This window comes from Asterias rubens, chromosome 6 (genome assembly GCF_902459465.1).
Source record: "Asterias rubens chromosome 6, eAstRub1.3, whole genome shotgun sequence".
Classification (NCBI taxonomy): Eukaryota; Metazoa; Echinodermata; class Asteroidea; order Forcipulatida; family Asteriidae; genus Asterias; species Asterias rubens.
This window is the reverse complement of record NC_047067.1, coordinates 14302370-14316086: the sequence shown is the minus strand read 5'-3', so window position 1 is coordinate 14316086 and position 13717 is coordinate 14302370. Positions and strand designations below refer to the sequence as shown.

The following is a 13717-nucleotide window of genomic DNA, read 5'->3' as shown; positions in this document are numbered from 1 at the left end:
TATACAACAACAACGGTCGGTCGTCTTCACACACATGGCTCTTTTTAAAATAACATCAACACGGACAATCATTAATCAAATAATTTTAATTTTAGGCAGTAGACTGCCTAGCTAGACTATGGACGCTGTAAATGATGAAGTGCAGGCGCTCCAGGGAATCTTCTGTGGACAAGGAGAGTTTGAAATGCTTGAACATACAGGTGATGTGCCTTTTTATATGAATTGAATGTTGACAAAAATACAGGCTAATTAAGTGTGTACACTCAGAATGGATGAGCTATTTCTTCCTCCATGCACTCATAGTGGAGTGTTGTTGGTGCCCCTTCGAAAAGTTTCCACTTTGAAAATGAAATATTATGGCTTGCCATCTCGAAGATTAAATGTCATGCCTGCTATATAAATATAATAGAGGCTAAAATGGTTTTAGTAAGTTATTTAAACGGTTTTTAAAAATGTAAAATAAACATTATAATTTCTCAACAGATTCTATGTGCAGTTTCTGCATGCAAGTGCGTTGCCAAGTGGCCCAAGCTTTGGACCAATCAGAGGACTCCTTAGAGATTTGCATTCAGTTCAACCTTCCCATTGGCTACCCACTTGTACTTCCATCCATCTCATTATCATGCAGTGACTTAACCAAGAATTCAACCAATCAGCTGAGAGAAAAGCTTCATCAGTATGCAAAGACTCTAGAAGGCCAACCAATGATATTGGACCTTGTTTACTGGGTGAAACAAAATACATGGAAGTTCAGAACACTGCCATCATCAACCCAGAAGAAAGAAAAGGAAGATGCAGCCAGGCAGAAAGAAAAAGGTATGAATGTGACGCTTCAAGAGTATGGTCAAAACTCTGGTGCTTCTGATCAGCAGAGTGTGGGTGCGAATCCCCAGCCGTGACACTTGTGTCCTTAACCAAGACATTTAACCATTGCTTCGTCCTTCGGATGGGAAGTTGAGCCGTTGGTCCCATGTGTTGTGTAACGCATGTTAAAGAACCCAGTGCACTTATCGAAAAGAGAAGAGGTTCGCCCGGTGTTCCTGGTCCGATCGGCAGCAAATTGCGCCACAGCACCTTGTAAAGCATTACATGGTGCTATCAGAATTAGGTCTCATAATTCTAGCGTAGTCCAACATCTGGCAGGAAATACTGTATGTTACAGCGCCAGGAGCGTCACTGGGTGACGGACATGTGCGCTATATAAGAAGCCACAATTATTATTATTATTATTATTATTATTATTATTTGCAGGATACTAAAGTTTGTCAAAAGTGCTTTGCTGTTTTGCTTTTTCAGTTAATTTAAAAAGAAGTTCAAATAGTTATTCGTACGAATTTCGTAGATATTTGTCTTCAGCTTATGTTTACCAGATTTCATGATGTTTTCCCATTATCCTTTCTTTAGATCTACAACCGTATGTGGCAATTCTACACATTGATCATATGCGTTCTCGGCTCCGTTATATAAAGACACTCGTCAGCTGGGCAACTGAACTCTCGATTGCTGGGCGTCTTCTTTTTCTTCATCATTTAATTTTGGTTTTATTACTTGGAACAGAAAACTCAGTCAAGGTAAAGCTCACTATTTGAAAAAATTACCACATTTTAATTTGTTTCTCCGAATCGCAAAAACCATTTGTGGTTGTTGTTTTCAATTCTTAACAAATTTAACTTAAATTGTATTCAGTATGTACGTGTTTTTTAATAAAAATCTTATTAAAAGGGTTTGGGTACTTTTTGTTCGACACAAAACACAAACGTCCACAGATTTACATTAAACTTGCATGGTTTAAAGATAATGATGGTAGAAATCTTCCCTTAAAATATAACTTGCTTAGGTATTGCAGTGTTTTTTTTTAAATTGATCTACAAAATGTATTTAAAAACCCTTTATTACCAATACATTTTTACTTACTTTTCTAATACAAATGTTTTTAAGGAATTTCTTGTCCGACTTCGAACTCAGAAAGTTGATGTTGATTCTAATGGGAGGAGCTGTAAGGAAAGAATGATGGCAGTATTGATGCAGAGATCGCATCCAAGACTCTCTGAATACTCTGATGAAAAAAGGTACATACTATTTTTGTGTTTTCTTAATTAATCTTGGTCTCCCCTGCTTTTAAGGCCAGCAACTGCTCTACCGGCCAGGCTTCGGACTGATGATACCCAAGCCTACATCCGTATGGACTGTAAAAGGGGTTTCCCTGTTTCAGCCCTAGGAGTAGGTGGCAACGGCCTCTGGAAAAAATAATTGTAGCCCACACCTTGAAGTGGCCTTCAGGCCTTGTGTGTCTGGCGACTTGCATAACAAAAATTAAAAAACATTTAACTTTTTTTCATCAGGGCCCATTTTCATAAAGCTGTTAACAGAGGTGAGAAATGTCAGTCTCTTATCTGTATTCAGACTTATTGAGTTAGCCTGTTTAAGAAAATCAGCCGTAATTTTGTCCACATGTAAAGAATACATGCTCTTTGATCTACTTGTGCTGAGGGTATACTGTACTGTGAAACCCAAGTTGACACTGAAGCTAAAACTAAAGTCGTTTTTATGTCTATTTCCAGGGTGAGTGATTTCCAAGTCGCTGAATGTTCATCTCCTTTGGACATTAAAAGTATCTTCAAGAAAGCAGATTTGATAGACGTCTATGTGGAAGCAGTTGTGCCAAAGTTTAATTTGTTGAAAGCTACTTAGCAAAGCCTAAACTAATGTGCACCCCCCCCCCCACTTCCCTGTCCCCCAAAAAGTATATTTCTTGTACTTCATCATGGGTTGAAAATGGTCTTTTGTATGGTGGCAGAGTGTAGAATATGGAATTCTCATGCCCCTGATATTTATGTTTGATATGAATTACGTTATGTACTATTTGTCTTCAAATTTATATTTTGTTAACCTAATCCATCTCAAATATTCTGTTGGATACAATAAACTAAATTGAATTGAATTGATGGTTTACTTTTAACTTTATTGGGTTGCGTGTTCTGCATGTGGGTTTTTGGATGGACAATATCACAATATTAAAATATGGCATATAAATAGAACAATGAGGGTACAGTTGGTAAGCCACCTTAGTGTCTAATATAAATTTGCCAAAGAAGTTACTGCCTGGCCCTTGAGAATGCCATAAGTTATAGAAATAGAACAAGTGCATATGCATCTAATTACTGAAGTTATACCCCAAAAAAATAGTGTGGGGTGTGTGGTTGACAACCCTTTTTGAAACGGTGGTTCCAGCTCAGGCTCCGTCTGCCTGTATATGAAGCACAATACCAAAAGCACACATTCTCAAAACAACTAATGGGGTATATAAGCCGTAAGCCTACACACGGTGGTTTCGAAAAGGGCCACACGGTTGTGCAATAGAGAAACAGCGCCCTCCGTTGTTTGATCCCAGGATTGCCGTGGTGTGACGTGTGTACACACAAAATTACATTGTTGACTCCGTTCTCGAGTCGAAAAACGGAACTCTGTGGCATATTTCGTCAACAACACTTCATTCCTTAGGTAAGGAGCCGAGGGAAACTGTTTCATGGTTTGAAAGAGAGGCACTTCATTCTATTACAGAAAGGCAAGTTTAGTTTTGAATATCTTTTGCTTTGGTCCTCAAAGAATTGAACGGAGAAGACTGACCACGTTCCGGGTGGGGTTGGTCTTTTGTTGACATGTTTGTTTGAACGTAATATAATTGATTGATGCATTGATTAGTGCACGATGTTGAGGCCTGATGATGATGGATAGTGCAAATAGTGGATGGCAATCAACATTTGGGAACCAAAGTACAGTTCGATATAAATGTGTAACTTTGTACTGTTTATATTGAATAGTTCTTTTTTTCTTCAGTGATGGTTTTGTTCTATTTTGCCTTGCCTACGTACCACTGTACCAGTACCATGCCATATGGCTACGCTATTTTAGACAAACTGGCTGGGGTCTCTGGACATAGGCCTACTTCTTGCAATTTTAGCAACTTTGATGTTTGCATCTTCGTATAAATGTATTCCTCCATGTTTGTACCATATAGCAAATACGTAGTTGCGATAGCGAAACTCTCCTCCGTTGGGTAGGGAGGGTTAAGTTATCAGAGATGCAATTGCAAATGTAAAAAAACAAAATTAATGAGTATACGAGCCCCAGTTACTTGGTCTATAAATTTGTTTGAGTTTAAGTCAACCCAAAAGTGATACGTGCATTGTGACAGTTAAGTTGGATGTGGTGTGTCATACTGTATCCCTTTTTATAATATCCTGCTTTCTGAAGGAAACTATAAACTTGTAGAAGGTTGGCCAGGAAATGAATGAACTTGGGTTAAATATCCGGCCATACTGATTAACTTGTTAAAGGGTACATTTCCTGCAGGGCTGTAAAATTCATTTGTGATGTTATGAGCAAGGTTGGAAAGAAATTTTAAAAGTAGGCCTATCTAATAATAATAACAAATTCTCATATAGCGCGTTTCACAATAAACCCTATCAATACACTTCACAATAGTGCCCTGGGCATTGGGCCAAAAACATCCCTTTAATCTTTCTCAGCTCCCTAGGGAGTATACAGCCCCGAGCTGCCGTGGCGCTCTGAAGGCATTTTTTAAAGAGAAGCAATTATAGTAAAGTATCTTGCTCAAGGACACAAGTGCCATGACCGGGATTCCAACCCACACTCCGGTGACTTAACACCAAAACTTGAATTCCCTAATAATGACTCCCTTTAAAATAGCCTACATGTATTTTGTAGCTAACCAAATTGTTGGCTGGAAATGGAAGACCATTTGTTCGGCTGGTTGTATTTCCACAGGCAAATATAAAAGTTTTGTTATCACTTGTCACTAATTACAATACACTGTAGGTGTTTTTGTGCATAAACAACAAGGATTTTAAAGGGAGTAATTCTTAACAGCAAAGTTTTGAGCGATTTGAAGAAGGCATTTTTGTTAAAGCTGTTTGCGATTAAAGACCCTTTTTGGTTCTCCTATGTCCTACAAAAATAACCAACCATGTAATGAATATATTGCTGTTTTAGAACCGTATATGTACATGTAGCATACTTGTGTTTGTAACAACCTTTCGGGTCTATGCTGTGCAGCACAAGGCTCATGGCTTTATCATTACTAATAATAATAACAAATAATTTATTTTTGATAAAGCGTCTTAAATAAAAAAAATCTCAAAACGCTAATCAATCTATTTTGTAATGTTCTTTTCTTATTTTCCCTTTTTTTATGACAACAGGAAGTTCATGTGTGAGCAGCGAACAATTAAGTCGACCAAAAAAGGATTTTGAACACATAGCAAGATGAAGTCGGGTGTGGCTGTTGTTCTTGGAGTGATATTTGCCTTGGTGGTCGGTATCATTGTTCTTATTGTTGTGTCACTCAAGACGCTACAATCAGATGAAAGTAAGAGTTATTTGAAGAAATTTCAGGGGAGCTTTAAAGGGTTAGGTACTTTTTGTAGGACACAAAGCACAATGTCCACAGATTTACATTAAACTTACACGGTCTAAAGATAATGATGGTAGTAAGCTTTCCCTTAAAATATTACTTGCTGAGATGCTGGTTTTTTTTAAAGAAATGAGTAAGTCAATTTCACGAAAGAAATGTTGTCTCAGTGAGGCGAAAATTAATTTAGCATCTGTACAACAGATTTTTTTTCTCAAAAACGTGACGACTAATGAAGCTGAAAGTTCTACAGGAAAATTATATCACATACATCTATGTGCACAGTGAGTAGGGATTCATGTCTTGGTCAAACACTTGATCTACAAAAGGTATCAAAACCCTTTGAAGGGAAGGTACACGTTTGGTTATTACTCAAAACAAGTATTAACTTAAAACTGACTCGGTAACGAGCATTGGAGAGCTGTTGATAGTATAAAACATTGTGGGAAACAAATCCCGTTGCACTAAAGTAGTTTTTGAGAAAGAGGTAATTTCTCACTAAAATAATAAAAGACTTCTAGCTAGAAGTCTTTTATTCCTATCTGAAAGCACACAAATTCGTCCAGCAAGTTTTTTTTTTCTTTCATCATTTTCTCGCAACTTCGATGACCGATTGAGCCCAAATTTTCACAGGCTTGTTGTTTTATGCTTCATGATTGGATACACCAAGTGAGAAGACTGGTCTTTGACAGTTCCCAAACGTGTACCTTCCCTTTAAAAGGAATGTAGGGGGCCTAAGTGTTTTGTATCACTCTTAACATTAATGTTGATAAAAACTGACTTGATTAGAAGTACAGCAGCGTTCAATAGTATACGTAACATGTAAAGCATTGTGTGAATAATTTCACTTTGACGTAATGTGGTTAATAGAAAAATGTTATAGCTTTTATTCACCCCCAAACTTTGAATATAAGGTGTGTTACTTACAGTTAACTATGTTTCTCAGATTGTGATTTCCAATTAGGGATTGTTCTTCCTGCGTGGACATATTTTTAAAAACGCGACCACCTTTTGAAATGAGATTTGTACACATTGAGTTTTATTACAAGTGTACATAAACAATGCTTCCAAAAACCAAAGGTATGCTTTCCTTTCAAAACTGAAGGTCTGTTTCATGAATACCAGACCTCAACAGAACTGTTTTTTATTTTTTAAATGAATGGCTCTGTTACATGTTTTTCTCAATTGGAAGCTTAAAGTCAGTGGACACTATTGGTAATTGTCAAAGACTAGTCTTCACAGTTGGTGTATCTCAACATATGCATAAAATAACAAATCTGTGAAATGTTGAGCTCAATCGGTCGTCGAAGTTGCGAGATAATAATGAATGAAAAAACACCCTTGTCACACAAAGTTGTGTGCGTTTAGATGGTTGATTTCGAGACCTCAAGTTCTAAAGTTGAGGTCTTGAAATCAAATTCGTGGAAAATAACTTCTTTCTCGAAAACTATGGCACTTAAGAGGGAGCCGTTTCTCACAGTGTTTTATACCATCAACCTCTCCCCATTACTCGTCACCAAGAAAGGTTTTATGCTAATAATTATTCTGAGTAATCACCTTTAAGATCTTGCGCTAAAATATACTGTATCAAGTCTAAAATAGTTCATACAAATGCAATTTTTGTTTTTGATTCAAAGTGGCGGTGATGTACAACTCCATCTCTCGAGAGCTATACCCTGACGTCAAGCAAGAAGGTCTCCACAACGGACCTCCTGGGTTTAGTTTCATCGTCTTTCCCTCAGTGTTCCGAACGATCCAATACCCCAATCTACGCTGTCTCAACAAGGATGGGGTGATCATCGAGCTGGATATTGCCTTCCAGTACATGATCGTCTCTCGGGATCTTCGAGAGATCGTTGTACAGTTCAGGGATCATGAGAACTTTGAGAAGGTTCTTAGGAGCTCAGGTAAGTCACCTTCCCTCACCTGAATATGGCTTAAATCATCTTAGTACAAACCTCCCAGACAGTTTCACTCCTTAAATAACCTGGGTTGGATATCACCTAGCCTTAAGTTTTATATTACTCGTAAAGAGTCCAAATCAACCCCTGCTCCTTAACATCCCACATGCACTGCACTCCATGGATCGCTGCTTTTCACATGCCAGACCATCTCTTAGGAAAAGTGTCAAACTTCAACTCAGACAAGCAGAAACTTGTTCGGAATTTAAAACACATCTCAAAACCTATCTACTTCAGAAAACATAGCTTCCGACCTTTGGTTGTCTTTGTTGTATTAGCAGAGTTCTTGTTTTGCATTTAAAACACATCTCAAAACCTATCTACTTCAGAAAACATAGCTTCCGACCTTTGGTTGTCTTTGTTGTATTAGCAGAGTTCTTGTTTTTGCGCCAGGAGTGTCATCCTTGATCGACATGGCACACTAGAAATGTTAAACATTATTATTATAAGTGGCTCCATTAAGTTAATAGTCTAAGAATTGGTTCTTGAACAAAAAGATCAGCTTGTAAGAGGATTGATACAGTACGAAAGATATTAAAAACCATTTTATTCGTGTGAAATATTTTCCAAAGACCTGTGATCTTTGCAGCTGGGTTTTGATTTTTTTGATTTTTTTGGTTAAAGCCAGTGGACACTATTGGTAATTGTCAAAGACCAATCTTCTCACTTGGTGTATCTCAACATATGCATAAAATAACAAACCTATGCAAATTTGAGCTTGATTGGTCGTCGTACATGTAGTTGCGAGATAACTATGAAAGAAAAAATCACCCTTGTCACCTGAAGTTGTGTGCTTTCAGATGCTTGATTTCGAGACCTCAAATTCTAAACTTGAGGTCTCGAAATCAAATTCTTGGAAAATTACTTCTTTCTCGAAAACTACTCCCCATTACTCGTTACAAAGTTTACATTATTTTGAGTAATTACCAATAGTGTCTCCCGCCTTTAAATTTCTCACAGGTGAGTCTGCTATCCATGAAGCTTGTAGTAAATACAACACAACCGAGTTCCAAGCTATGAGACAAGAGTTTCAAGGGTCCGTCAGAGAGGCTCTCAGTGCCCGCTACCAATCCCTAAGCACAAGAATAGATGACTTACAGGTAAATAAATACATATGGGATTGGATTGGAGGCATTGCATGGCGAGGTATCAATATATATTTGGTTTGCAGTAACACCATGTGTGTGTCTACTTGCCAGGTAGGGTTTGCTTTTTAGAAAACTGTCTTGCTATATACATGTATTCTACTACCGCGGAGTAGATATGCGGAATTCGGGAGACTTCTCAGTTCTCAGTTCTGAAAAGAAATGTCCTGCTTTTTAACTACTACCTGGGCGGAAGATAGAAAATCGGCCGGGACTACTACTTTAGCTTTTAGTGGGTCTTTATTAACTTCAATACTGCGGAGTGAGTTTTTAATTGTGTTATTAACTATGTTTTTTTTTTTTTTAATGACAGGTGAATAACATTGCTCGCCCTTCAGCTTATGAACAGGCGGTCAGAAACAAAGAAGCTGCGAGAGAAAACATACAGGTAAGAAGTGTTGCGCATTTATCTTTATTTTAACTTATGACTTCAGTTAAAATAGTTTTTACCGTTTCTACTTATGCGGAACTATGAGCCCATCTGTAATAGGAGCAGATCTCAACACACTTTCCAGTTTGCAAAACCACAAGCCACAGTGAGGTGAGCGTACAAAGACAAATGTATAACAAATCGTATGAACTGAAAAGCAACATGTAAAACATTGTAGGGGAGTAAAAATGATGTGTTACATTTGTTGGGGAGAAAGATCAGAAAAATTACACCAACAAAAGGGGTGTCAATCTCTGGATATAGGGTGGGGCTAACATTGCAAAGAACTTTTTTTTTCTTACCATTTTCTTTGTTAAAGCCATTATACACTTTCGGTACAGAAACAAAAATTTAAAGTTCACGGATTTACAAATAATTTACAGGGTTTACAGAAGGTATTGGTGAAAGACTTATCTTGAAATATTATTCCATGAAATGCTTTACTTTTTGAGAAAACATTAAAACAATATAAATTCTCGATTTATTTTAATTCGGATTTATTTTAAACACATGTCATGACACGGCAAAACGTGGGGAAACAAGGGTGGGTTTTCTCGTTATTTTCTCCCGACTCCGATGACCGATTACCGATTGAGCCTTTTACGTTCACACACTTAAAGGTAGCAGAAAGTGAACGACCCCGGTTAGTCACACAAGCCGAGACGTTACTGAAAGAAGCCGAGACATCATCGATCATCACCATCAATAAAGCCAACTCCGAGGCTAGAATCTCTCTCAATAGGTATGTCTAAATATAATAATAATAATAAATAATTTTGGGGACTAATCGTCCTTACTCGCAGCTAGAGCTGAATTGCGAAGGACGCAGCTACAATGGTTCGAGAAGCAGGCATGCAAGGGCGCATTCAGCCTTAGCCACATCGACCCATTATGACCACGGAGCACAGCCAAGATCGAAAGTGTTTTTTTTCCTGAGGGAGGAAAACCGGATAGTCTGGAAAACCCACGTGGCACAGCAGAGAACCAACGCACAACTCAACTCACATATAGCCCCGACCGGGAATAACCGGGGTCACCTTGGTGAGCGGTGAGCGCTTTACGCACAAGCCAACCGTGCCACCCAAAATGGCATATCACGCTTTTTACAATCAAAGGGCTTCTCAAAGCGTTCCAACATCATTACCCCTAGTCACTTGGCCATTTAAATGATTCCTTAAACCATCTCAGCTCCCTTGGGATGAACAGCCTGTGCAACATGCGCTACTAAGCTGAATCAATCACATGAACCATCTCTGACCTCACAGGTAGCCATTTACCCCTGGGTGGAGAGAAGCAATTATAGTTAAGTGTCTTGCTCAGGGACACAAGTGTCGCAACCGGGACTCGAACCAAGACTATGCTGAACACAAACACCAGAATTGGTGCTCTTATCAGATCAGCCACGATACCCATGTTAATATTTTCCAATGGCCCTCTTGTTTGCCTTGCAGAGCGGATGCCGAGGCTGAAGCAATCTTCAATCAGTATGAGACAGAAGCTCAGACCTACGTGCAGATCATAGACGAACAAGGACTTACAACTGAGGGTTTCTTGGCTTACATGGGTGTTCGTACCATTGGCCTCGCTAAAAACCCTGTCTACGCTGGTGTGGATGCGCCTGCTAAGACCTCATACACTACCCCTTAGGTTGCCTTTATTTTATAGGAATACCATGATGACCTCATTATGGGCTCCTTAGTTTGCAAGTACTAAATTGTGTTCTGATTGACCGTGCCCGTTTGCATGGCAGTGCTTACCAGTCTAGTAGCCATTTTGAGAAAGAAACCATTTTGAGAAATGGTGGATGGACAGTATAGACCATATCGAGTAATGATGTTTCTCTTCAAATACCTGTACCACAACATGGCATCTGTGACCTGTTACATTAGTGCCCTGGTCATTGGGCCAATAACATACCTTTAACCTTTCAAATACCTGTACCACAACATGGCATCTGTGACCTGTTACATTAGTGCCCTGGTCATTGGGCCAATAACATACCTTTAACCTTTCAAATACCTGTACCACAACATGGCATCTGTGACCTGTTACATTAGTGCCCTGGTCATTGGGCCAATAACATACCTTTAACCTTTCTCAGCTCCCTTGGGAGTATACATGTACATGTACAGCCTGTTGTGGGCCCAAAAGACTTTTTCATACACAATATCAACCTCTACAATCTCAGATACACATATACCCCAGGTGAAGAGAAGCAATTATAGTAAAGGATCTTGCTCAAGGACACAAGTGCCGATGACTTAACCATCAGAACTTGAATTCAATGCTCTTAACCACTCGGCCATGACACCCTTCTTGCTTGACTTGCTTTCTTTAAAGGCAGTGGACACTATTGGTAATTACTCAAAATAATTATGAGCATAAAACCTTTCTTGGTGACGAGTAATGGTATTAAACATTGTGAGAAACGGCTCCCTCTGCAGTGCCTTAGTTTTTGAGAAAGAAGTAATTTTCCACGAATTTGATTTCGAGACCTCAAGTTTAGAATTTGAGGTCTCAAAATCAACCATCTAAACGCACACAACTTCGTGTGACAAGGGTGTTTTTTTTCTCATTATTATCTCGCAACTGCGATGACCGGTTGAGCTAAAATTTTAACAGGTTTGTTATTTTATGCATATGTTGAGATACACCAACTGTGAAGGCTAGTCTTTGACAATTACCAATAGTGTCCACTGCCTTTAAAAGTCGCCTCTTGTGGCAAACTTTTGGTGGTATTGAGAATTCCCACTGGCAGGCAGTAAAAAAACAATCAATAAGGATTTGAAGGTTGGGAAACAAAATAGTCGGGCGTCAGTTTTTTTTAAATGTGTTTAAGAAAATAATGTTGTGTCTTTTCATGACTTGAATCCTCAGCGTCTTTGTTGTAATGCCTTAGAATATTATTTCTATTGTATATGAATATATTTGTAATTTTGTATTATTTTTCTACTCTTTTCAGTAAAAATTTGTTATCGAGTGAAATCATGGTTTAAGTAAATTGTCAAGATTTTCAGGAATAGTTACCGTAAATTTATATGTTGAAGTTGTGTACTGTAATATGTTTTGTATATATTTCTCTTCACAGCAATACTACCCCCTTTAAGCATGTAAAGCACCATTCTTCATCAAATGACTGGTGTTCTTCTGAAAATCATTTCAATAGTTACAATAAACCCCAGAGTCTTATGTACAGTTTTAATGGCAGAGTTTTGTACGTTATATTTTTTAAATCTGGAATTTATTCTATCAGTATGCCTACAAATTTTTCAGACCGTTTACAACGATCGAGCAAAGCTGATTTGAAAAGGCCTGTTACAACACGATTACCTGTTTAACATGTTACAAAAAATGCAGACAACAATCTGCATTTTGTGTAATCCACTTTCTGCGTGACATAAAAACATTCAAGACAGTTTAAGCTCAACCAGTCACGAGTCTTGAGAAAAAAGAGAGGGGAAAAAAAAACCATTATGGTGGTTTCTTTTTTCAGACTTGCAAGAGCAATTGGTATACTTATTTGTCAAAATACATGTAGATAGGATTCCGGGCAGTATTATTTCAAGGGATGTTTTCCCCTCATTACTATATTATACCCAAGTTATGTAAACATTTTTGAACATTTTTGTCTTCAATCTTACCAGGTTATGCACATCCTTTTAAAGAAGGTTGAAATTAAATTAAACAAACAAATACCACTGATGTTAAAAGTATTATGAAGTCATGAACAATTTTAATAACTTGGTATCATAACATAGTTTAGTATGGGTTTACAAAAGTAAAAAGTATAGCAGAATTAGATATAAAATATATGTATATTTATAATCTAGCTAAACATATAGACCATGTAACCTTTATAAAAAACCTTGTACATTCCAGAGCCAGTTAAAAAACGAGACATGATATTCTTTCCAGTTTAGTCTGATTTAAAATCTAAAGATTTGTAAAAGTAAAAACACCTTTGTCACATGTAGTTGTGTGCTTTCAGATGCTTGATTTCGATACCTCAAAATCTAAATCGGAGGTCTCGAAATCTAATTTGCGTACTACTCAATACCAACTAAGGCTTTATGCTAATGATTATTTTGAGTAATTACCAATAGTGTCCACTGCCTTCAATACAACAACAGTGACCATTCCTGTGCCTTTCTGGCAGGCAAGATACTACACACTTTTTGTGTAATAAATTCCTTATAAAAACCTGACATGATATTTTACCTAGTAAGCACACAACTTCATGTGACAAGGGTGTTTTTTCTTTCATAGTTATCTCGCAACTCCGAAGACCAATCGAGCTCAACATTTCACAGGTTTGTTATTTTATGCCGATGTTGAGATACACCAAGTGTGAAGACTGGTCTTTGACAATTACCAATAGTGTCCAATGTCTTTAAAGCCAACACCATGTGAACATCAAGCCCTTGTACTTGATAAAATGTTCCTACTTTTTTTCCAGTGGCCAAATATCATGCCTGAACAGCTAAACAAGTTTTGAGGTGTGCCCTTTTCTTCATATAAAAGTTGATACAAATCAGACACTGCAACCGCAATACAAATCTTGCCTGCCGAAAGTCCATGGTTTGTGGCCCTTTTGTAATTAATAATAATAATAATGAACATTTCTAGTGCGCCAAGTCTGTCGATGGCGCGAAAAAAAAAGGACTCTGCTATATACAAACAGACAGCCAAAGTTCAAAAGCTATGGTTCCTGAAATAGATATGTTTTGAGATGTGTCTTGAATTGAAACCA

At 37.8% G+C, this 13717-nt stretch overlaps 2 protein-coding genes across 4 annotated transcripts; both read left to right on the top strand.

Moving 5' to 3' along the window:
- Positions 1-10: 10 nt before the first annotated feature.
- LOC117291737 (RWD domain-containing protein 3-like) lies at positions 11-2941 on the top strand. Of its 2 annotated transcripts, none has more exons than XM_033773609.1 (5): positions 11-200; positions 484-816; positions 1405-1571; positions 1966-2069; positions 2562-2941. In XM_033773609.1, exons 1-5 carry the CDS (start codon positions 119-121, stop codon positions 2689-2691), a joined length of 816 nt encoding a protein of 271 aa, XP_033629500.1. In that variant the 5' UTR covers positions 11-118; the 3' UTR covers positions 2692-2941. The 2 variants fall into 2 exon arrangements, with proteins under 2 accessions (XP_033629500.1, XP_033629498.1); XM_033773607.1 differs by having other exon boundaries at positions 1939-2069.
- Positions 2942-3413: 472 nt separating this feature from the next.
- LOC117291956 lies at positions 3414-10623 on the top strand. Of its 2 annotated transcripts, none has more exons than XM_033773974.1 (7): positions 3414-3565; positions 5223-5389; positions 7069-7338; positions 8353-8492; positions 8851-8925; positions 9588-9709; positions 10419-10623. In XM_033773974.1, the coding sequence occupies exons 2-7, from the start codon at positions 5287-5289 to the stop codon at positions 10612-10614; spliced, it is 906 nt and encodes a 301-aa protein (XP_033629865.1). In that variant the 5' UTR covers positions 3414-3565; positions 5223-5286; the 3' UTR covers positions 10615-10623. The 2 variants fall into 2 exon arrangements, with proteins under 2 accessions (XP_033629865.1, XP_033629866.1); XM_033773975.1 differs by having other exon boundaries at positions 3431-3501.
- Positions 10624-13717: the final 3094 nt, after the last annotated feature.